This window comes from Mesoplodon mirus (genome assembly GCF_964341445.2).
Source record: "Mesoplodon mirus genome assembly, chromosome: 7".
Taxonomy (NCBI): domain Eukaryota; kingdom Metazoa; phylum Chordata; class Mammalia; order Artiodactyla; family Ziphiidae; genus Mesoplodon; species Mesoplodon mirus.
Genome location: NC_138983.1, coordinates 120,331,523 through 120,356,826, shown reverse-complemented (window position 1 = coordinate 120,356,826; position 25,304 = coordinate 120,331,523). Strand labels below are relative to the sequence as shown.

Sequence of the window (25,304 nt, the reverse complement as noted above, 5' to 3'; positions counted from 1 at the left end):
CTCTATATATGTATATATTATATATATATATATATAGTTTCAAATTGTAATACTAATATTACTGTAAACATGATACAGAATGTCATTTTAAAAACCCATCTTCATAGTTTTCTCTAGAATATATTCCAATGTGTTTTAGAATCACTTGAAATATTCCTTTTCTTTGTGTAGTTGTCACTAGATATAATTTTTGTCTTGCTAGTAAAATGTAAGTGTAGTAGATCCAAAAATTAATTTGACTTTCCATTCATTTTAAAGTTTTGAGTAAAATTCATTTTACGATAGAATTAATTGGTTGAAGTGAAAATGACTAGTGAAGGAACACCATTTTGAAGCGGGATCTCCTAGGATTCTGTCAAATCACTCTTCTTGATCTTAATACTATTCAGCTTGTTTATTTATTACTTGTAGGAGGACATATTCTTGTCAAATTTACAGATAACATGTAGCCAAAAAGATAAGAGAATTTACTGGATGGCAAAATCAGGGTCACAAATAATCTTGATTCCCTAATGGTCTAAATTTAACACAATGACATATGACAGGTACAGCTGAATACATAGTTATGTTTTACTCTATTTAATCCACAAAAGCATTATAAAAGACATAATAAAATGATAAATATAAACTTACATTTATTAATAAGAAGGGCACTTTTGAGTACTTAGTATATCCAGTAAATTCAGTTAGGATCCAAATCTGGCAGTCTGATTCCAAGACCTTAAATACATGTATTACCCACCTTTTTACAGATGATATTTTGAAGATTAAAGCAGTTGAGAAACCTCTCCAAGTTTCTAGTAAGCTAGAGGACTGGGAGTCAATCCCATGACGCTTGATCTTATAGCTGATTTGTTAACTATTCTGCTGTACTGCCTTCCTGTAACAACTGCTACATACCCTCCACCAGGTGCTTTAATACAAAACATTATTGATTGTAGCTCGCTAACAACCCTATGAGGTCACTATCATCCCTCCCAATTTCACAGACAGGCAAATGAAAGTTCAAGAAGTTAAGCAAGTTGCCCAAGGTTGCATGGATAGTGAGTTGTAAAGTTGCCATTTATACCTAGTCCTGTCTGACTCCAAAGCCCATATATTAAAAAAAAAATTTAATTTATTTTAAAAAAATTAAAAAGTATTTTAATACATTTTTAAAGGTTACTTTCCATTTACAGTTGTTACAAAATGTTGTCTGTATTTTACACCCAATAGTTTGTGCCCCCAACTCCCCCACCCCTATATTGCCCCTTCCCCCCACCTCACTGATAATCACTAGTTTGTTCTCTATATCTGTGAGTCTGCTTCTTTTTTTGTTATATTCACTAGTTTTTGTATTTTTTTAGATTCCACATATAAGTGATATCAGACAGTATTTGGCTTTCTCTGATTTGTTTCACTTAGCATAATGCCCTCCAGGTCTATCCATGTTGCTGCAAATGGCAAAATTTTGTTCTTTTTTATGGATGAGTAGTATTCCAGTGTGTGTGTGTGTGTGTGTGTGTGTGTGTGTGTATGCCACATCTTTATTCATTCATCTGTTGATGGACATGTAGGTTGCTTCCATATCTTGGCAATTGTAAATAATGCTGCTATGAACACTGGGGTACATGTTTTCTTTTCAAATTAATGTTTTTGATATTTTTTGGTGTATACCCAGAAGGAGTGGAATTGCTGGGTCATACAGAGTTCTATTTTTAGTTTTTTGAGGAATGTCCATACAGTTTTCCACAGTGGCTGCACCAATTTACATTCCCATCAACAGTGTACAAGGATCCCCTTTTCTCTACATCCTCACCAACATTTGTTACCTGTGTTCTTTTTGATGATAGCCATTCTGACAGGTGTGAGGTGATATCTCATTGTGGTTTTGGTTTGCATTTCCCTGATGATTAGTGAAGCTGAGTATCTTTTCATGTGCCTGTTGGCCATCTGCATTCCCTCTTTGGAAAAATGTCTATTCAGGTCTTCTCAAAGCCCATATTCTTAAGCATTATGTTGTGCAGGAAGGAAAGATGTGACAAAACAATAACATTAGTGAAAAAGACTAAGTGCTAGTTCAGCATGAAGCAGAGGTATGATGCCACTACCACCAAGGCAAATGCCACCTGAAGCTGTGTTCTAGAAATACAGTATTCAGAGCAAGAGGTTAACAGTCCCATTCTATTCTGTCATGGCAGAGCACACATTGGGAACATTGGGCTTCTGGGCTTTACACTTTGAAAGAGGATTACTGATGCACCTGAAACTCATCCAGATGTGAGTGCTGAGCATGGTGAAATGTCTGAGTAACATGTTTATGGGAAGAACTGTCGAAAAGCTGAGAATAGTTAGCCACCACCCCCAAAGAAGAGTCTCAAGGGATGCTGAATAGCTAGTATCTGAAGCATCTTCATGTGGTGGAGGATTAGATACAATCTGTATGGTTCCAGTGGGAAAAAATTAGGCTGCAAATATAGAGAATCAAAGAGGTGGATGTAGTTTCTCAAGGAGAGGAAGGACCTCCTGGCATCTGGAACTTTTTAGAAAAGAAATGGGCTTCCTTGTAAGAGAATGAATTCTTTTTCAGTGACAGAGAACCTGAATGACCACTTATGATGGGTGTTAAAGACATATGCCAGGTGTTGTGGTTCTTAAATTTAGTGAGTATAAGAATCACCAGAGGGAACTTGTTAAATACTGATTCCCAGGTATGCCTTCAGAAGTATTGATTCAGTGGATCTGGGATAAGGTCCTGGAATCTGCATTTTTAACAAGCAGCTCAGTGGGTCCAAATCAGGTGATCAGCGAGCTACGCTTTGAGAGCTAGTGAGACTAGATAAACTTTGAGGTCTCGTCCACTTATTTTACAAATAAGCATTTTAGTGAAAAATGTGTGTAGTCAGTATAATGACTATTCACAGAGAGTTGTCTTTAGTTTCAGAATAGATCCAAGACAAACTTCTTTAATGTGTTGATGGTTATGAGAGACAAAAATATTGGAATGTAGGCTCTTAGGATATGGAAGGAGAAGGCTTGATTCTTAATCAATGTCATAAAAGATAAGACTTTAAGAGCAAAATAGAAGATAGAAATCCAGTTTGAAGATCTTTAAACGCTTTAAGTAAGGAACCCACTCTGCATATGCCAAGGATCAATCTGATGGGGACCTGGAAAAAGCTGTCAATTATCCTGAAGGACAGCACCTGTGTAAGGCTAACACCTCTCAGGTTTTGGGGCCCAGGTTTATATAAACTGCAGCCTAAAACTGACAAAACAAGTGTGGTGAGAGAGTCTTCTAACTCTGGCCCACTTTCTGTTGGGCTAAAGAGCTTTTGCTGGCAAGTTTAATATATATTTGATTAATCTTAACTTTTACTTAAAGTGTGCAACCTGAGAGCCGCATTTTAGGAACTACTGTATCCTGAAATGTTTTTGCTCTCTGTAAATAGGTTTTCAACACTGGTACTTGGAGTAATTTACTGTCTCATGTCCAGACTTTTAAAAGCATTTAATTTGCATAGTGATTCATTTGTTTAAGTGTATTACAGTATTTAAAAGATGTTGTTTTCTTTGAAAATCATTCAAATGATTTGAAAATCATTAAAGGTTAGTTGAGGAGTTGGTGTTCTTGGCTGTTTTGTTGACTGATAGTATTGATGTGCTTTTTTCTAGTTCATTAAAGACGAACAAGTGACTTCTGTTTTAAATTTAAGGTATGTAAATTTTCCAAATGGCAATTACATGTTGATAATAAGTTAGACCCTTGTTTCTGTTTAATTTCTTCTTGCCTCCTTTTAATGGCTGCAGACCTACTTGTCGACTCTTCTTGAATCATGAGAGATGAAATAGCAACAACAGTCTTCTTTGTCACAAGATTAGCAAAAAAACATGATAAATTGAGTAAACAACAGATAGAAGACTTTGCAGAAAAGTTGATGACGATCTTGTTTGAAACATACAGAAGTCACTGGCACTCTGATCACCCGTCTAAAGGGCAAGCCTTCAGGTGAGAGTTGATATGCATGGCAAAGGGAAGTAAGAAGTCAGCAGTAACCACCTGCAATGATTCTGTTGGCAGCCTTTAAGTAATGAAAATTTTATGGGCTCAAATTTATTTGTTTGAACTTGGACTTGAAAAAAGGAGATGTGGTAGATGATAGTACAAGTCAAAAATTATAGAGCAAACCTCTTTATGTGAGGTGGATTAAACAATTTCTAACTTGTGTTTACCCTGAAGGTTATACAGTGAACCTTTGGTGTGACTTAGTAATGGAATCCATGTTCTGAGTTGCTGTGTAAAAAGTCGGTATTTTACTCTTGCTGTAAAACTGGAGGGTGGCCAAGGAGTTGAGGAAAGATGGGAGTGAGGTGGGAGCTGTGTGTATTGGAGTTTCTTGCCTACAACATGCTTCTCCAGCTAAAGTACCTGTCACCACATCTTTGTTTCCCTTTCCTTGTTTTTAAAGGTGTATCAGGATAAACAATAATCAGAATAAAGATCCTATTCTGGAAAGGGCTTGTGCTGAAAGTAATGTGGATTTTTCTCACCTGGGACTTCCGAAGGAGATGACCATATGGGTAGATCCCTTTGAAGTGTGCTGTAGGTGAGTAATCTCATTAGAGTTAGTTTGTGTGCTCTGTAACCCTTGGAAACCTTAGGGTATTTAGTCAGCTCTATGCACCTTTGTGAAAGGTGATGCTCCAAAGCCCTGGATTAGCAGGGAGGGCACAGGGTGGCTAAGACTAGATGCAAACTATATCAGACAACACAGACTTCCCAATTAGGGTGGATGGAGTGGGAAGCACAAAGGTTTTTGCATAGTATTTGAAATTTGACTTTAATCACTGCATCATATTGCCAACTGTAGATTATAATGTCCAAGTATTATAGGCAGTATCAAGGGGGAAGAGGAGTTATTTACCATCAGCAATTCAGTCCATCAGTTGAGTCGAAAGAAAGTAGTCTGACTTTATCTTAGTTAATTCCTAGAAAGCTTTTATTGAATTCTTGACCCCTGCTAATTATGACAGTATTAGTAGCTGAAGGTCATAATGTCTCTCAATGTGATTTGCTGTCAAGCCATTTCAATTTGTATTTTTTTTAAATTGAAGTATAGTTGATTTACAAAATTATATTAGTTTCAGGTATACAACATAGTAATTCAAAGATTTTACAGATTATACCCCATTTAAATTTATTATAAAACATTGGCTATATTCCCTGTGCTGTACTATATCCTTGTAGCTTATTTATTTTATACATAGTAGTTTGTACCTACCCCTATCTTTCCCCCCCCCCACTTACCTTTGCCCTGCTGGTAACCACTAGTTTGTTCTCTATGTCTGCTGAGTCTGTTTCTGTTTTGCTATATACATATGTTTTAATTTTTAGATGCCACATATAAATGATATCGTACAGTACTTGACTTTCTCTGTCTGACTTAGTTCACTAAGCATAATACTCTCTAGGTCTATCCACATTGCTGTAAATGGCAGAATTTCATTCTTTTTTATGGCTGAGTAGTACTCAGTTGTATATATATATATGCCACGTCTTCTTTATCCATTCATCTGTTGATGGACACTTGGGTTGCTTCCATGTCTTACCTATTGTAAATAGTGCTGCCCTGAACATTGGGGTGCCTGCATCTTTTCAAATTTTCTGGATATGTACCCAGGAGTGTTTTTTTCCTGGATATATACCTAGGATATATATTGCTGGATCATATGGTAATCCTACTTTTAGTTTGAGGAACCTCCATACTGTTTGCCATAGTGGCTGCACCAATTTACATTACCACCGATAGTGTACAAGGGTTCCATTTTCTCCATGTTCTCGCCACATTTCGTATTTGTAGACATTTTGATGATAGCCATACTGACAGGTGTGAGGTGATGTCTCATTGTTTTGATTTGCATTTCTCTAATAATGTAAGATGTTGAGCATCTCTTCATGTGCCTGTTAGCCATTTGTATGTCCATTTCTTTAGAAAAATGTCTATTCAGGTGTTCTGCACATTTTTTTTGAATTTTATTTTATTTGTTTTTTTATATAGCAGGTTCTTATTAGTTATCCATTTTATACTTATTAGTGTATATATGTCAATCCCAATCACCCAATTCATCACCCCCCCCACTGTCCCCCCTTGGTGTCCATATGTTTGTTCTCTACATCTGTGTCTCAATTTCTGCCCTGCAAACTGGTTCATCTGTACCATTTTTCTAGGTTCCACATATATGAGTTAATATACGATATTTGTTTTTCTCTTTCTGACTTACTTCACTCTGTGTGACAGTCTCTAGATCCATCCACATCTCTGCAAATGACTCAATTTCGTTCCTTTTTATGGCTGACTAATATTCCATTGTATATATGTACCACATCTTTATCCACTCACGTGTTGATGGGCATTTAGGTTGCTTCCATGTCCTGGCTATTGTAAATAGCGCTGCAATGAACATTGGGGTGCATGTGTCTTTTTGAATTATGGTTTTCTCTGGGTATATGTCCAGCAGTGGGATTGCTGAGTCATATGGTAATTCAATTTTTAGTTTTTTAAGGAACCTCCATACTGTTCTCCATAGTGGCTGTATCAATTTTCATTCCCACCCACAATTTATTTTTGCATCTATATAGTGTGAAAGAGTGTTCTTCCTATGTTTTCCTCTAAGGGTTTTATAGTATCCTGTCTTACATTTAGGTCTCTAAACCATTTTGAGTTTATTTTTGTGTTTGGTGTTAGGGACTGTTTTAATTTCATTCTTTTACATGTAGCTGTCCAGTTTCCCCCACACCACTTATTGAAGAGACTGTCTTTTCTGCGTTGTATATCCTTGCTTCCTTTGTCATAGATTAGTGGAACACAGGTGTGTGGGTTTATCTCTGGGCTTTCTATCCTGTTCCATTGATCTATATTTCTGTTTTGGTGCCAGTACCGTATTGTCTTGATTACTGTAGCTTCGTAGTATAATCTGAAGTCAGGGAGTCTGATTCCTCCAGCTCCGTTTTTTTCCCTCAAGACTGCTTTGGCTATTCGGGGTCTTTTGTGTCTCCATACAAATTTTAAGGTTTTTTGTTCTACTTCTATAAAAAATGCCATTGGTAATTTGGTAGGGATTGCATTGAATCTGTAGGTTGCTTTGGGTAGTATAGTCATTTTCACAATATTGATTCTTCTGATCCAAGAACATGGTATATCTCTCCATCTGTTGGTATCATCTTTAATTTCTTTCATCAGTGTCATAGTTTTCTGCATACAGGTCTTTTATCTCCCTAGGTAGGTTTATTCCTAGGTATTTTATTCTTTTTGTTGCAATGGTAAATGGGAATGTTTCCTTAATTTCTCTTTCAGATTTTTCATCATTAGTGTATAGGAATGCAAGAGATTTCTGTGCATTAATTTTGTATCCTTCAGTTTAACCAAATTCATTGATTAGCTCTAGTAGTTTTCTGGTGGCATCTTTAGGATTCTCTATGTATAGTATCATGTCACCTGCAAACAGTGACAGTTTTACTTCTTTTCCAATTTGTATTCTCTGATTGCCATGGCTAGGACTTTATGTTGAATAATAGTGGTGAGAGTGTACCTCCTTGTCTTGTTCCTGATTTTAGAGGAAATGCTTTCAGTTTTTCACCATTGAGAATGATGTTTGCTGTGGGTTTGTCATATATGGCTTTTATTATGTTGAGGTAGGTTCCCTCTGCCCACTTTCTGGAGAGATTTTATGATAACTGGGTGTTGAATTTTGTCAAAAGCTTTTTCTGCATCTACTGAGATGATCATATGGTTTTTCTTCTTCAGTTTGTTAATATGGTGTAGCACATTGATTGATTTGCGTATATTGAAGAATCCTTGCATCCCTGGGATAAATCCCACTTGATCGTAGTCTATGATCCTTTTAATGTGTTGTTGGATTCTGTTTGCTAGTATTTTGTTGAGGATTTTTGCATCTATGTTCATCAGTGATATTGGTCTGTAATTTTCTTTCTTTGTAGTATCTTTATCTGGTCTTGGTATCAGGGTGGTGGTGGCCTCACAGAATGAGTTTGGGAGTGTTCCTTCCTCTGCCATTTTTTGGAAGAGTTTGAGAAGGATGGGTGTTAGCTCTTCTCTAAATGTTTGATAGAATTCACCTGTAAAGCCATCTGGTCGTGTACTTTTGTTTGTTGGGAGATTTTTAATCACAGTTTCAATTTCATTACTTGTGATTGGTCTGTTCATATTTTCTATTTCTTCCTGGCTCAGTCTTGGAAGGTTATACCTTTCTAAGAATTTGTCCATTTCTTACAGGTTGTCCATTTTATTCGCATAGAGTTGCTTGTAACAGTCTCTTACGATGCTTTGTATTTCTAGGGTGTCTGTTGTAACTTATTGTCCATTTCTAATTTTATTGATTTGAGTCCTCTCCCTCTTTTTCTTGATGAGTCTGGCTAATGGTTTATCAATCTTGTTTATCTTCTCAAAGAACCAGCTTTTAGATTTATTGATCCTTGCTATTGCTTTCCTTGTCTCTTTACATTTTTTTCTGCTCTGATACTTATTATTTCTTTCCTTCTATTAACATTAGGTTTTTTGTTCTTCTTTCTGTAGTTCCTTTAGGCGTAATGTTAGATTGTGTATTTGAGATGTTTGTTGTTTCTTGAGGTAGAATTGTATTGCTATAAACTTCCCTCTTAGAATTCCTTTTGCTGCATCCCATAGGTTTTGGATCATTGTGTTTTCACTGTCATTTGTCTCTAGGTATTTTTAAATTTCCTCTTTGATTTCTCCAGTGACCTCTTGGCTATTTAGTAATATAGTGTTTAGCCTCCATGTGTGTGTGTGTTTTATGTTTTTTTCCCTGTAATTGATTTCTAATCTCATAGTGTTGTGATCAGAAAAGATGCTTGATATGATTTCAATTTTCTTAAATTTACTGAGGCTTGATTTGTGACCCAAGATGTTATCTATCCTGGAGAATGTTCCGTGCACACTTGAGAAGAAAGTGTAATCTGCAGTTTTTGGATGGAATGTCCGATATATATCAATTAAATCTATGTGGTCTATTGTGTCATTTAAAGCTTGTGTTTCCTTATTAATTTTCTGTTTGGATGATCTGTCCACTGGTGTAAGTGAGGTGTTAAAGTCCCCCACTATTATTGTGTTACTGTTGATTTCCTCTTTTAGAGCTGATAGCAGTTGCCTTATGTATTGAGGTGCTTCTATGTTGGGTGCATATATATTTATAATTGTTATATCTTCTTCTTGGATTGATCCCTTGATTATGTAGTGTCTTTCCTTGTCTCTTGTAACATTCTTTATTTTAAAGTCTACTTTATCTGATATGAATATTGCTACTCCAGCTTTCTTTTGATTTCCATTTGCATGGAATATCTTTTTCCATCCCCTCACTTTCAGTCTGTATGTGTCCCTAGGTCTGAGGTGTGTCTCTTGTAGACAGCATATATATAGGTCTTGTTTTTGTATCCATTCAGCAAGCCTGTGTCTTTTGGTTGGAGCATTTAATCCATTCACGTTTAAGGTAATTATCGATATGTATGTTCTAATGAGCATTTTCTTAATTGTTTTGGGTTTGTTTTTGTAGGTCCTCTTCTTGTGTTTTGTTTCCCACTTAGAGAAGTTCCTTTAGCATTTGCTGTAGAGCTGGTTTGGTGGTGCTGAATTCTCTTCGCTTTTGCTTGTCTGTAAAGCTTTTGATTTCTCCATCGAATCTGAATGAGATCTTTGCCGGGTAGAGAAATCTTGGTTGTAGGTTCTTCCCTTTCATCACTTTAAATATGTCGTGCCACTCCCTTCTGGCTTGTAGAGTTTCTGCTGAGAAATCAGCCGTTAACCTTATGGGAGTTCCCTTGTATGTTATTTGTCCTGTTTCTCTTGCTGCTTTTGATAATTTTTCTTTGTCTCCAATTTTTGCCAATTTGATTACTATGTGCCTTGGCACGTTTCTCCTTGGGTTTTTCCTGTATGGCACTCTCTGTGCTTCCTGGACTTGGGTGGCTATTTCCCTTCCCATGTTAGGGAGGTTTTTGACTATAATCTCTTCAAATATTTTCTAGGGTTCTTTCTCTCTCTCTTCTCCTTCTGGGATCCCTATAATGCCAATGTTTTTGCATTTAACGTTGTCCCAGAGGTCTCTTAGGCTGTCTTCATTTCTTTTCATTGTTTTTTCTTTATTCTCTTTCGCAGCAGTGAATTCCACCATTCTGTCTTCTAGGTCACTTATCCATTTTTCTGCCTAAGTTATTCTGCTATTGATTCCTTCTAGTGTATTTTTCTTTTCAGTTATTGTATTGGTCCTCTCTGTTTGTGTGTTCTTTAATTTTTCTAGGTCTTTGTTAAACATTTCTTGCATCTTCTCAATCTTTGCCTCCATTCTTTTTCCGAGGTCCTGGATCATCTTCACTACCATTATTCTGAATTCTTTTTCTGGAATGTTGCCTATCTCCTCTTCATTTATTTGTTTTTCTGGGGTTTTATCTTGTTCCTTCATCTGGTACATAGCCCTCTGCCTTTTCATCTTGTCTGTCTTTCTGTGAATGTGGTTTTTGTTCCACAGGCTGTGGGATTGTAGTTCTTCTTGCTTCTGCTGTCAGTCCTCTGGTGGATGAGGCTATCTAAGAGGCTTGTGAAGTTTCCTGATGGGAGGGACTGGTGGTGGGTAGAGCTGGGTGGTTCTCTGGTGGGCAGAGCTCAGTAAAACTTTAATCTGCTTGTCTGCTGATGGGTGGGGCTGGGTTCCCTTCCTTTTGGTTGTTTGGCCTGAGGTGCCCCAGCAGTGGAGCCTACCTGGGCTGTTTGGTGATGCTAATTGCAGACTCTGGAGGGCTCACACCAAGGAGTACTTCCTAGAACTTCTGCTGCCAGTGTCCTTGTCCTCACGGAGAGACACAGACACCCCCCGCCTCTGCAGGAGACCCCCCAACACTAACAGATAGGTCTTGTTCAGTCTCCTATGGGGTCACTGCTCCTTCTCCTGGGTCCCGATGTGCATGCTACTTTCTGTGTGCCCTCCAAGAGTGGAGTCTCTGTTTCCTCCAGTCCTGTCGAAGTCCTGCAATCAAATCCCTCTAGCCTTCAAAATCTGATTCTCTAGGAATTCCTCCTCCCGTTGCCAGATGCCCAGGTTGGGAAGCCTGATGTGGGGCTCACAACCTTCACTCCAGTGGGTGGACTTCTGTGGTATAAGTGTTCTTCAGTTTGTGAGTAACCTTCCTAGCAGTTATGGGATTTAATTTTATTGTGATTGCACCCCTCCTACCATGTCACTGTGGCTTCTTCTTTGTCTTTAAATGTGGGGTATCTTTTTTAGTGAGTTCCAGTGTCTTCCTGTCAATGATTGTTCAGCACTTAGTTGTTATTCTGGTGCTCTCACAAGAGGGAGTGTGAGCATGTCCTATTACTTTGACATCTTGAACCAATCCTGTCTGTCCATTTTTTGACTGGGTTGTTTGTTTGTTGTTTTCATATTGAGTTGTATATTGTGGATATTAATCCCTTGTCAGTTATGTTATTTGGAAATATTTTCCTCATTCAGTAGGTTATCTTTTTGCTTTTTTGATGGTTTCCTTTGCTGTGCAAAAGATTTTCAGTTTAATTGGGTCCCATTTGTTTATTTTTGTTTTTGTTTTCTTTGCCTTAGGTGACAGATCCAAAAAAAATATTACTACAATTTATAACAGGTTTCTGCCTATGTTTTCATCTAGGAGTTTATATGGTTTGTAGTCTTACATATAGGTCTTTAATCCATTTTGAGTTTATTGTTTATATGTGTGAGAAACTGTTCTAATTTCATTGTCTACTTGTAGCTGCCCTGTTGTCCCAGCACCACTTATTGAAGAGATTATCTTTTCCCCGTTGTATATTCTTGCCTCTCTGTCATAGATTAATTAACCATAGGGGCATGGGTTTATTTCTGGGCTCTCTATTCTCTTCCACTGATCTATGTGTCTATTTTTGTTCCAGTATCATACTGTTTTGATTACCAGAGTTTTGTAGTGTAGGCTGAAGTGCGGGAGCTTGGTACCTCCTGCTCTGTTCTTTCTCAAGATTGCTTTGGCTATTTGGGGTCTTTTGTGTTTTCATACAAATCTTAGAATTATTTGCTATAGTTCTGTGAAAAATGCCATTAGTATTTTGATAGGGATGGCACTGAATCTGTAGATCGCCTTGGGTTGTATGGTTATTTTAACAATATTAATTCTTCCAATCCATGAACATGGTATGTCTTTCCATCTGTTTTTGTCTTCAGTTTCTTTCATCAGTATTTTATAAATTTCTGAGTACAGGTCTTTTTACCTCCTTAGTTATATTTATTCTTAGGTATTTTATTCTTTTTGATGTGATGGTAAATGAGATTGTTTTCTTAATTTCTTTCTGATAGTTCATTGTTAGTGTGTGGAAATGTAACAGATTGCTGCAACAAATTTCTGTATAATAGTTTTGTATTCTGCAATTTTACCAAATTATTTTCTGGTGGTGTCTTTAGGATTTTCTATGTATACTATCGTGTCATCTGCAGACAGTGACAGTTTTACTTCTTCCTTTCCAATTTGGATTCCTTTTCTTTTTCTTGTCAGATTGCTCTGTCTAGAGTTTTGAATGCTATGTTGAATAAAAGAGGTGAGAGTTGGTATCTTTGTCTTGCTCTGATCTTAGAGGAAATGCTGTCAGCTTTTTATGATGAGTATGATGTTAGCTGTGGACTTACCATATATGGCCTTTGTTATGTTGAGAGATGTTCCCTCTATACCCACTTTGTGGAGAGTTTTTATTATAAATGAATGTTGAATAGTGTCGAAAGATTTTTGTGCATCTATTGAGATGATAATAGGATCTTTTATTCAACTTGTAATGTGATGTATTGCATTGATTTGTGGTTATTGAACCATCCTTGCATTCCTGGGATAAATCCCACTTGACATGGTGTATGATCCTTTTAATGTGTTGTTGGATTTGATTTGCTAATATTTTGTTGAGGATTTTTGCATCTATGTTCATCAACGATACTGACCTGTAATTTTTTTCTGTGATATATTTGTCTGGTTTTGGTATTAGGGTGATGTGGCCTCATAGAATGAGTTTGGAAGTCTTTCTTCCTCTGCAATTTATTGGAAGAGTTTGAGAAGGATAGGTGTTCACTCTTCTCTAAATGTTTGCTAGAACTCACTTGTAAAGCTGTCTGGTCCTGGAATTTTGTTTGTTGGGAGTTTCTTTTCTTTTTTTTCCCATTATTAATTCAATTGCATTACTGGTAATTGGTCTGTTCATGTTTTCTCTTTCAGCCTGGTTCAGTCTTGGGAGATTGTACAGTTCTAGGAATTTGTCCATTTCTTCTAGGTTGTCCATTTTATTTGCATATGATTATTCATAGCAATCTCTTGTGATCTTTTTATTGTTTGTAACTTCTTTTTTATTTCTGATTTTACTGATTTGGGCCCTCTGTTTTTCTCTTGATGAGTCTGGCTAAAGGTTTATCAATTTTGTTTATCTTTTCAAAGAACCACCTCTTAGTTTCATTGATCTATTTTTTTGTTTGTTTTTTGTCTCTATTTCATTTCTGCTCTGATATTTATAATTTCTTTCCTTCTACCAACTTTGGACTTTATTTGTCTTCTTCTAGTTTCTTTAGGCATAAGGTTTGGCTGTTTGAGACTTTTGTTTCACAAGGTAGGCTTGTATCACTATAAACTTCCCTCTTAGAACTACTTTTGCTGCATCCCATAGATTTTTGGATCATTGTGTTTTTGTTTTCATTTGTCTCCAGGTAGTCTTTGATTTTCTCTTTGATTTCTTCAATGATCCATTGGTTGTTTAGTTTATATTGTTTAGCCTTTACATGTTGTGGGTTTTTTTTTTTCAGTTTTCTTATAGTGATTTCTAGTTGTGTAACATTGTGGTCAGAAAAGATGCTCAATATGATTTCAGTCTTCTTAAATGTACTGAGAATTGATTTGTGGCCTAGCATGTGATTTGTCCTGGAGAATGTTCCATGTACACTTGAAAAGAATGTGTTTTCTGCTGCTTTTGGTTGGAATGCCCTGTAGATATCTGTTAGGTCCATTTGGTCTACTGTGTCATTTAAGGCTAATGTTTCCCTCTTGATTTTCTGTCTGGATGATCTGTCCATTGATATAAGTGGGGAGTTAAAGTCCCCTACTATTATTGTGTTACTGTCAAGTTGTCCCTTTATCTCTGTTAATATTAACTTTACATATTTAGGTGCTCCTATGTTGGGTGCATATATATTTACAATTGTTATACCTTCTTCTTGGATTGATCCCTTGATCATTATGTAATGTCCTTCTTTGTCTCTTGTTACAGTTTTTGTTTTAAAGTCTACTTTGTCTCAGAGTCTACTTTGTCTGGTGTAAGTATTGCTACCCTGGCTTTCTTTTCATTTCTATTTACATGGTATATCTTTTCCTGCTCTCTCACTTTCAGTGTATGTGTGTCTTTAGATATGAAGTGAGTTTCTTGTAAACAGCATATATATGAGTACTGTTTTTGTATCTTCAGTCACTCTATGTCTTTTGATTAGAACGTTTATTCCAGTTACATTTAATGTAATTATTAATTGGTATGTACTTACAGCCAGTTTATTAATTGTTTTGGTGTTGTTTTTGTAGTTATTTTGTTCCTTTCTTCTTTTCTCTCTTCCCTTGTTATTTGATGACTATCTTTAGTGTTATGTTCAAATTTCTTTCTGTTTTTTGTGTATCTATTATGGATTTTAATTTTTGGTTACCATGAGGTTTATATATAGCAATCTATATATGTGATTATTTAAGTTGCTCATCTCTTAATTTCAAATGCATTTTAACAACCCTGCATTTTTACTCCTCCCCCCTCATGATCACTGTTTTCTTACATCATATTTTCCATCTAATTGTGTTGTGTATCCCTTAACTACTTATTGCAGATCTACGCAATTTTACTACTTTTGTCTTTTAACCTTCCTATTAGCTTTGTATGTGGTTGATCTTACTGTCTTTATTGTATATTTTGCCTTTACCAATGAGCTTTTTCCTTTCATAATTTTCATGTCTCTAGTTGTGGTTTTTCTTTTTTGCTTAGTGAAGCCCCTTTTAACATTTCTTGTAAAGCTGCTTTGGTGATGTTGGACTCTTTTAGGTTTTACTTATCTGTAAAATTTTGATCTCTCTTTCAAATCTGAGGGTAAGCCTTGCCAAGTAGAATATTCTTGGCCATAGGTTTTTCATTTCATCACTTTAAATATACTGCAACACACCCTTCTGACCTGCAGAGTTTCTGCTGAAAAGTCAGCTGATAGCTTTATGGGGAGTCTCCTTATAGGCAACCTGTTGCTTTTCCCTTGCTTTTAATATCCTCTCTTTATCTTTAATTTTTGCCATTTTAATTACAATGTATCTTGATATGGTCCTCCTTGGGTTGATCCTGTTTGAGGCTCTCTGTGTTTCCTGGACCTGAATATCTGTTTCCTCTGCCAGGTAGGGAAGTTTTCAGCTATCATGTCTTCAAATATATTCTCTGACCCTTTTTCTCTTCTCCTTCTAGAATCCCTATAATGTGAATGTTAGCATGCTTGGTGTTGTTCCAGAGATCTCTTAAAATATTCTAATTTCTTTTTTTCTGTTTCAGCTTCAGAGATTTCTATTACTCTATCTTCCAGCTCACTGATCTGTTCCTCTGTATCATCTAATCTACTGTTGATTCCTTCTAGTGTATTTTCACTTCAGTGAATTTCTCCAGTTCTGCTTTGTTCTTCTCTGTATCTTCTAACTCTTTGTTTAACTTCTCACTATTTCCCTACATTCTTCTCCCAAGTTCTTTGCTCATCTTTATGATCATTACCTTCAACTCTTTATTGGGTAGATTACCTTTCTCCACTTAATTCTTCTTCTGGGGTTTTATCCCATTCCTTCATTTGGAACATGTTCCTCTGTTTCCTCATTTTACCTAATTTGTTTTTATTTCTATGTATCTGGTTGGCTGATAACATTTCCTGGCTTTGGAGAAGTAGCCTTTTGTAGGAGACATCTTGTGCATCCCAGCAGTGCACTCCCCTCTGGTCACCAGAGCTATATGCTCTAGGGGTGCCCTCTATGTGGGCTGTGTGGGTCCTTATGTTGTGGTGGACTGACTACTTTTGGTGGTCTAGTAGGTGGGGCTGGTCCCCAATCTGGTTGGTTGCCAGGCCCTGCCTTGTATGGAGGCTGCCAGCTGCTGGTTGTATGGTTGGGTCATGAGGCAACTGGCTGTGGAACCATGAGAAAGGGGGTCCCAGGCCTAGTGCTGGCTCACTGATGGGCAGAGCTGGGTTCTGGCCTTGGTGGTTGTGGGGCTGAGGTTTCCAGTTCTAGTGACAGCCTGCTGGTGGATGGGGTCAGTTCCTGATATACCTGGTTGTGCATTCTGGAGTGTCTCAGAGTTGGTGCTGGCCCATTGGTGAATGGGGCTGTATCCCAAGGTGGCTGGCTTAGGGGTTCACGGTGTCCTGGAGCTGGTGTTGGCCTGCCAGTGGGTTGGGCTGTGGTTGAGAGGGTGCTGGGGCTAGTGTTGGCTCACTGGCTCACTAGAGCTGAGTCCTGAGATTTCTGGCTGCAGGACCTGTGGGTCCTAGAGTTAGCTGATATAGACCTGCTGGGGGGTGGGGCAGCTCCCTGACATAGCTGGCTACAGGGTCTGAGGTGTCCCAAAGCTTGTTTTGGCTTGCTGGTAGGTGGGCCTGGATCCCCGAATGGCTGGCTGAGGGACCCAAGTTGTCTCAGAGCTAGTGTTGGCCTGTTTGTAGGTGGGGCCTGGGCCCATGTGATCTTGGAGCTGATGTTAACCTGCTGGTGGGTGGGCTGGGAAGCCAGGGCCCAGGGGTCTTGAGGATGTCCACTGGTGGGTGAGGTTCCTCCCTAGGCTGGTGCTGGCTCATTGGTGGTGGTGGGGGGCCGTATCCAGGGCATCCTAAGGCCAATTCCTTCCCACTGGTAGGCAGAGCTGGGTCCTGGGGTCTCTGCCTTCAGGGCCGTGTGGGTCCTGGGCCTAGTGCTGGTGCACTGGTGTGTGGGGCTAGGCCCTGGGCACTCTGTTGAACAGTGCTGCATCCTGGGGCAGCTGTGGGCTCAGGGGGTCTTAAGGCCGTGTGCCTGCTAGTAGGTGGGGTTGTTTTCCCACCTGGCTAGTTGCTTGGCCTGAGGCATCTCAGCACTGGTGCTGAAGGGCTGATGGGCAGGTCTGGGTCCTGGTGCTAATAAGCTAGAGGGAGGATTTCAAAATTGCGCTTGCCAGCACGAATGTCCACGTGGTAGAACAAACTCCCCAAAATGGTTGCTGCCCGTGTCTGTGTCCCCAGGATGAGCTCAAGTTGCCCCCTACCTCTCCAGGAAGCTCTCCAAGATCAGCTGGTGGGTCTGACCCAGGCTCCTTTCAAATTACTGCTTCTTCCCTGGATCCTGGAGATTTTGTGTGGGCCCTTTACGAGTGGCATCTCTATTTCCCACAGCCCTCTGACTTTCCCAAAGTAAACCCCACTGGCATTCAAAGCCAAGCATTCTGGGGGCTCATCTTCCTGGTACAGGATCCCTGGTCTGGGAAGATCCATGTGGGGCTCAGACCCACTGCTTCCTCGGGAGAACCTCTACAACTGTAATTAGCCCCCCACTTGTGTGTTGCCCACCCAGGGGTATGGGTCTGACCTATACCATGACTCTGCCCCTCTTACTGGTCTCATTGTGGTTCCTTCTCCATAACTTTAGTTGTAGAAATCTTTTCTGCTAGATTCCAGTCTCTCATCAATAGTTGCTCTCTAAATAGTTGTAATCTTGGTGTGCCCATGAGAGGAGGTAGGCTCAGGGTCTTCCTACTCCACTATCTTGGACAAGCTTTCAGAATTTGTTTTCTTTTCTTTAAAGTAACTCTTCTTGTAAATTACTGTGTTGTTTCCAGAAAAGATTAGAGATAAAACCTGTGAGAATTTGAATCCCTAATGAATGCTTTATTTTCCTTTCCTACTTAGGTATGGTGAGAAAAATCATCCATTTACAATCGCTTCTTTCAAAGACAGACAGGAGGAATGGGAATTATCCCAACAAATTAGTGATGCTGTTAATAGAGCCACGTTATACTACTCCTCTGGCACTTCCTCTGATGAAGAAAGTTGTAACAAAGAACCTCAGATAATTCCTAAGGTCAGCAATCCAAAGAGTATTTATCAGGTAAAGTGTTCTCCATTTCTTCTCTGTACATTTTTTTTTCTACTCTAATTCTAAAAAGAGTATGCTCACTGTAAAAGCAAAGAAACAAATAATTGGAAAATATGGAAAGATTATGAAGATTAAAATCACAATAATAATATTCTGGCAACATCTTTTCTGTCTTTTTTTCTTCCTTCTCTCTCTTTATACCCTCTACTTGGCTGAGTGCTCACTGATTTAGGGAGAATCTCTGACCCTTTGTATGTATGTAAATTTGTTTTCTTAATCACGTATGTATTGACATGTTAAAGCAATTTAAATATTTTACATTGTAAATCGTTTGCTTCCCTTATAATTTATTTAGCTAATGTATTATTAAAGGACATCTAGGTTGTTTTCACATTGTTGTGATATTAAAAAAGCGAATTTTTACAGAGATGTCAGAATTCTAAGTTATTTCTAGAGATTTGATTCTCAACATGTAATTACTGGGTCATTGTGTATGGATATTTTATGAGTTCTTAACACAGGACAAAGTACCTTCTAGAAAGATGTCTTTGTAGTCTTACCAGCTCTATGTGAAAGTGTTTATCATTTTCCCTAAAATGGGGTATTCTCATTGAAAAATATCATTTTTATTAATTAAATTAAACATTAAAACAAAAACTCCATGTACCAAAATGTTGTAGTTACTTACTGTCTTATGAATTTTTCTCCTTCACCCATTTATCATTTGAGGTCCTAATGTGTTATTAAAGGCTTTTCAAAGGTTAGAAATATTTTAACCCCTTGTCATAAAACCTGGCAAACTTTTTTCCCCTAGCTTGTTTAGTTTTCTAAACTATATATATAGTTTATATTTAGTTCTATATGTAAAGTTTAAAATTATGTAGTAAAATGTTCACCCTTAATTCTATTTTTACGCTTAGAGAGATCTTCTTAATCTAAGGATCAGATCTGTAGTCAGCTATATTCTTTTAGAACAATGTCCTTTGAAAGTGTGGTCTGCAAAACATTTATATTGGTCATCTGAGATGTTTAACATGGATGTTTCTAGACCTCACCCCCAGAGATTGTGATTAGATATTTTTGGGTTGAGCAAGGTGGGGATCAGGTAGGAGAGAACACAGGAATATATACTAATTTGAATAAATTTTTAAATTTTTTGTTTTTAAAATTCTTGGTTGGACTAAAGAATTTTGTTAAAAGATATGAAGTGACTTACTTCATACCCTAAAATGCAACTCAATTTTCCAAAGATAATGATCTACTTTGATTTCTATTCATTTGTATTTCCTATGCTTTTGAAAGGTTGAACCTGTAAGTTATGGGTTTATATTTAATCCTTAGAAGTGGCTTATCGGTTTACAAAATCATCATGCTCCTTTTTTTCTTCTTTTTTTCTCCCCAGGTTGAAAACTTGAAACAGCCCTTTCAATCTTGGTTCCATATCCTCCGCAAAAACAATATGGGGGATGGCCGAATGGGTCTCCTAGGAAATGCTTATCCTGCATTGCATAAGATCCCTAAGGGTCACAGGCCTGCTGCTGGGCACCGGGTGGACAGGTACCACTGGGTCAACACACACCGATAGTGCAGCGGCTGGGCCCTCGTGAGGTAGAGCTCAGCAGAGCCACTTTATTTTCTCTGAAATGAAAGCAAGTCTAAGCTCGAGAGGCCCAGGAAACAGAAAAGATAACTACATTAGGGACTAGGGTGCATGATGGTGAATCCTCTCATGCAGATCAAGACTGTGTTCTTAGCTGTACTTTTAATTCTTTAATTTTAAATTAAGGTTTATATAACACTAATGAATGTACCCAATAAGGTAATAGAATGAAGATATTGACCTGTGATAAGATTCAATGCATTATAAAGAGTAACAGTTTAAATAAACGTGCGGTGTTTTTAATACCTTCTTAGTTGAGTTTGTTGCAAGAAAGTTTTAAAAGTTCTTGTTTTTCATTAGCCATTAAAAAAAAAAAGTAGACCTTCATTTAGGGAAGAGTGATCCTCATAGTATTCAGGTTCTACTTTATTACCTGCCATTACTGTTCTATTTTATAAGGTCAGTAAGAGCTTGTTTGAAAACTACTTTTTAAGATATCATTCCCTTAAAAATTTTGGCTTATTTCTAAACCTCATAATAGCCTTAATTATGACACTTTGTGGATGATATATCTCACTACTAAGAACTAAAGTGAAGCAGAAAAAAGCATAGTACCAAGGAAATAAAAATCCCTCCCGTCCAACCAGAAATTACCATTATTAACATTAAATGGTGACCATCTTTCCAGTCATCCTTTATATACATACAAATGTAAGAATTGACATATAGACAATTTAAAAAGAAAACCATACTACGGGAGCTACTTGATAGATATTTAGATTTAATTTTACTTGACCTTAGAAAAAAAAGAAACCTAAAGTGAAAATGAAAGTTGTTGAAATAGTCATAAGGTTTTCTACCACAGAGTATTTCATTTTTTGAAATATTTCTTTATGGTTTAAAAAAAGGAACACCAGGAGGCCAGAACAGTCTTTAAAACTTAAAAAAATACAGTATTGCTTATTTGTTACTATGAAAGCTGCAGAAATTAACATTCTTCATTTTTTTCTTTGCCCCTTATCTTCCATGTCACTTTACAAATTGAGGTATAATTGACATATAACATTAGTTTCAGGTGCACAACATGATCTGATATTTGTATACATTGTGAAATGAATACCACAATAAGTCTAGTTAACGTCTGTCAACATAGTTACTTTTTTTGGGGAGGGATGAGAACTGTTTTTACTCTCTTGGTAACTTTCAAATATGCAATTTTTTTTTTTTTTTTTTTTTTTTTTTTGCGGTATGCGGGCCTCTCACTGTTGTGGCCTCTCCCGTTGCGGAGCACAGGCTCCAGACGCACAGGCTCAGCGGCGCAGCCGCTCCGCGGCATGTGGGATCTTCCCGGACCGGGGCACGAACCCATGTCCCCTGCATTGTCAGGTGGACTCTCAACAACTGCACCACCAGGGAAGCCCTAATATGCAGTGTTTTTAATGTCAAGGTTTAACATTTAAGTTCTCTCCTGAAATAATTATTCTTAATAGTTGATTTTTCTTAGTTCTGTATTTCAACCGATTCAATGAATGCTCATCAATATTTTCTATATGTGAAATCTATTTTGATTCACCTTTCTTTTTTTAAATTTTATTTTATTCATTTTTTTATATAGCAGGTTCTTATTAGTCTACAGTTTTATACACATCAGTGTATACATGTCAATCCCAATTGCCCAGTTCAGCACACCACGATCCCCACCCTCCCAAGGCTTTCCCCTCTTGGTGTCCGTACGTTTATTCTCTACATCTGTGTCTCAAACTTCTGCCCTGCAAACCAGTTCATCTGTACCATTTTTCTAGGTTCCACATACAAGCATTAATATACGATATTTGTTTTTCTCTTTCTGACTTACTTCACTCTGTATGACAGTCTCTAGATCCATCCACATCTCAACAAATGACTCAATTTCGTTCCTTTTTATGGTTGAGTAATATTCCATTGTATATATGTACCACTCCTTCTTTATCCATTCGTCTGTCGATGGGCATTTAGGTTGCTTCCATGACCTGACTATTGTAAATAGTGCTGCAATGAACATTGGGGTGTATGTGTCTTTTTGAATTATGATTTTCTCAGGGTATATGCCCAGTAGTGGGATTGCTGGGTCATATGGTAATTCTATTTTTAGTTTTTTAAGGAACCTCCATACTGTTCTCCATAGTGGCTGTATCAATTTACATTCCCACCAACAGTGCAAGAGGGTTCCCTTTTCTCCACACCCTCTCCAACATTTGTTGTTTGTAGATTTTCTGATGATGCCCATTCTAACTGGTGTGAAGTGATACCTCATTGTAGTTTCGATTTGCATTTCTCTAATAATTAGTGATGTTGAGCAGCTTTTCATGTACTTCTTAGCCATCTGTATGTCTTCTTCGGAGAAATGTCTATTTAGGTCTTCTGCCCATTTTTGGATTGGATTGTTTGTTTCTTTAATATTGAGCTGCATGAGCTGTTTATATATTTTGGAGATTAATCCTTTGTCCATTGATTCATTTGAAAATATTTTCTCCCATTCTGAGGGTTGTCTTTTTGTCTTGTTTGTAGTTTCCTTTGCTGTGCAAAGGCTTTGAAGTTTCATTAGGTCCCATTTGTTTATTTTTGTTTTTATTTCCATTACTCTAGGAGGTTGATCAGGAAAGATCTTGCTGTGATTTTTTTTTTTTTTTTTGCGGTACGTGGGCCTCTCACTGTTGTGGCCTCTCCCGTTGCAGAGCACAGGCTCCGGATGCGCAGGCTCAGCGGCCATGGCTCACGGGCCCAGCCGCTCCGCGGCATGTGGGATCCTCCCAGACCGGAGCACGAACCCGCGTCCCCTGCATCGGCAGGTGGACTCTCAACGACTGCGCCACCAGGGAAGCCCTCTTGCTGTGATTTATGTCAAAGAGTGTTCTCCTAAGTTTTCCTCTAAGAGTTTTATAGTGTTCGGTCTTACACTTACGTCTCAAACCCACTTTGAGTTTATTTTTGTATATGGTGTTAGGGAGTGTTCTAATTTCATTCTTTTACATGTAGCTGTCCAGTTTTCCCAGCACCACTTATTGAAGAGACTGTCTTTTCTCCATTGTATATTGTTACCTCCTTTGTCATAGATTAGTTGACCATAGGTGCGTGGGTTTATCTCTGGGCTTTCTATCTTGTTCCATTGATTTATATTTCTTTTTTTGTGCCAGTACCATATTGTCTTGATTACTGTAGCTTTGTAGTATAGTCTGAATTCAGGGAGTGTGATTCCTCCAGCTCCATTTTTTCCCCTCAAGACGGCTTTGGCTATTCGGGGTCTTCTGTATCTCCATACAAATTTTCAGGTTTTTTGTTCTACTTCTATAAAAAATGCCATTGGTAATTTGATAGGGATTGCACTGACTCTGTAGATTGCTTTGGGTAGTATAGTCATTTTCACATTATTGATTCTTCCAATCCAAGAACATGGTATATCTCTCCATCTGTTGGTATCATCTTTAATTTCTTTCATCAGTGTCATAGTTTTCTGCATATAGGTCTTTTATCTCCCTAGGTAGGTTTATTCCTAGGTATTTTATTCTTTTTGTTGCAATGGTAAATGGGAATGTTTCCTTAATTTCTCTTTCAGATTTTTCATCATTAGTGTATAGGAATGCAAGAGATTTCTGTGCATTAATTTTGTATCCTTCAGCTTAACCAAATTCATTGATTAGTTCTAGCAGTTTTCTGGTGGCATCTTTAGGATTCTCTAGGTATAGTATCATGTCATCTGCAAACAGTGACAGTTTTACTTCTTTTCCAATTTGTATTTCTTTTATTTCTTTTTCTTCTCTGATTGCTGTCACTAGGATTTCCAGAACTATGTTGAATAATAGCGGTGAGAGTGGACATCTTTGTTTTGTGCCTGATCTTAGAGGAAATGCTTTAAGTTTTTCACCATTGAGAATGATGTTTGCTGTGGGTTTGTTGTATATGGCTTTTATTATGTTGAGGTAGGTTCCCTCTGCCCACTTTCTGGAGAGATTTTATGATAAATGGGTGTTGAATTTTGTCAAATGCTTTTTCTGCATCTATTGAGATGATCACATGGTTTTTATCCTTAAAATTGTTAATATGGTGTATCACATTGATTGATTTGTGTATATTGAAGAATCCTTGCATCCCTGGGATAAATCCCACTTGATTGTGGTGTATGATCCTTTTAATGTGTTGTTGGATTCTGTTTGCTAGTATTTTGTTGAGGATTTTTGCATTTATATTTATCAGTGATATTGGTCTGTAATTTTCTTTTTTTGTAGTATCTTTGTCTGGTTTTGGTATCAGGATGATGGTGGCCTCACAGAATGAGTTTGAGAGTGTTCCTTCCTCTGCAGTTTTTTGGAAGAGTTTGAGAAGGATGGGTGTTAGTTCTCCTCCAAATGTTTGATAGAATTCACCTGTGAAGCCATTTGGTCCTGGACTTTTGTTTGTTGGAAGATTTTTAATCACAGTTTCAATTTCATTACTTGTGATTGGTCTGTTTATATTTTCTATTTCTTCCTGGTTCAGTCTTGGAAGTTTATAGCTTTCTAAGAATTTGTCCATTTCTTCCAGGTTGTCCATCTTATTGGCATAGAGTTGCTTGTAGTAGTCTCTTAGGATGCTTTGTATTTCTGTGGTGTCTGTTGTAACTTCTCCTTTTTCATTTCTAATTTTATTGATTTGAGTCCTCTCCCTCTTTTTCTTGATGAGTCTGGCTAATGGTTTATCAATCTTGTTTATCTTCTCAAAGAACCAGCTTTTAGTGATATTGACCTTTGCTATTGTTTTCTTTGTTTCTATTTCATTTACTTCTGCTCTGATCTTGATGATTTCTTTCCTTCTGATAACTTTGCATTTTGTTTGTTCTTCTTTCTCTAGTTCCTTTACGTGTAAGGTTAGATTGTTTATTTGAGATTTTTCTTGTTTCTTGAGGTAGGCTTGTATAGCTATATACTTCCCTCTTAGAACTGCTTTTGCTGCATCCCATAGGTTTTGCAGCATCATGTTTTCATTGTCATTTGTCTCTAGGTATTTTTTGATTTCCTCTTTGATTTCTCCAGTGACCTCTTGGCTATTTAGTAATATAGTGTTTAGCCTCCATGTGTGTGTGTGTTTTATGTTTTTTTCCCTGTAATTGATTTCTAATCTCATAGTGTTGTGATCAGAAAAGATGCTTGATATGATTTCAATTTTCTTAAATTTACTGAGGCTTGATTTGTGACCCAAGATGTTATCTATCCTGGAGAATGTTCCATGCACACTTGAGAAGGAAGTGTAATCTGCTGTTTTTGGATGGAATGTCCCATAAATATCAATTAAATCTATGTGGTCTATTGTGTCATTTAAAGCTTCTGTTTCCTTCTTTTCATTTTCGATGATCTGTCCATTGGTGTAAGTGAGGTGTTAAAGTCCCCCACTATTATTGTGTTACTGTCGATTTCCTCTTTTATAGCTGTTAGCAGTTCCCTTATGTATTGAGGTGCTCCTATATTTGGTGCATATATATATATATATATATTCATAGGTAAGAAGTGGATTTATTTAGAGAGAAACACACTCCAC

The 25,304-nt window shown here is 37.5% G+C and overlaps 1 protein-coding gene across 1 annotated transcript; it reads left to right on the top strand.

Annotated features, from left to right (window-relative positions):
- Positions 1–3,815: 3,815 nt before the first annotated feature.
- On the top strand, positions 3,816–19,895 carry BTG4 (BTG anti-proliferation factor 4; the record flags this gene model as incomplete). The annotated part of the gene is made up of 4 exons (XM_082628175.1): positions 3,816–3,988; positions 4,449–4,586; positions 17,971–18,169; positions 19,560–19,895. The coding sequence occupies 4 exons, from the start codon at positions 3,816–3,818 to the stop codon at positions 19,740–19,742; spliced, it is 693 nt and encodes a 230-aa protein (XP_082484301.1). The 3' UTR covers positions 19,743–19,895.
- Positions 19,896–25,304: the final 5,409 nt, after the last annotated feature.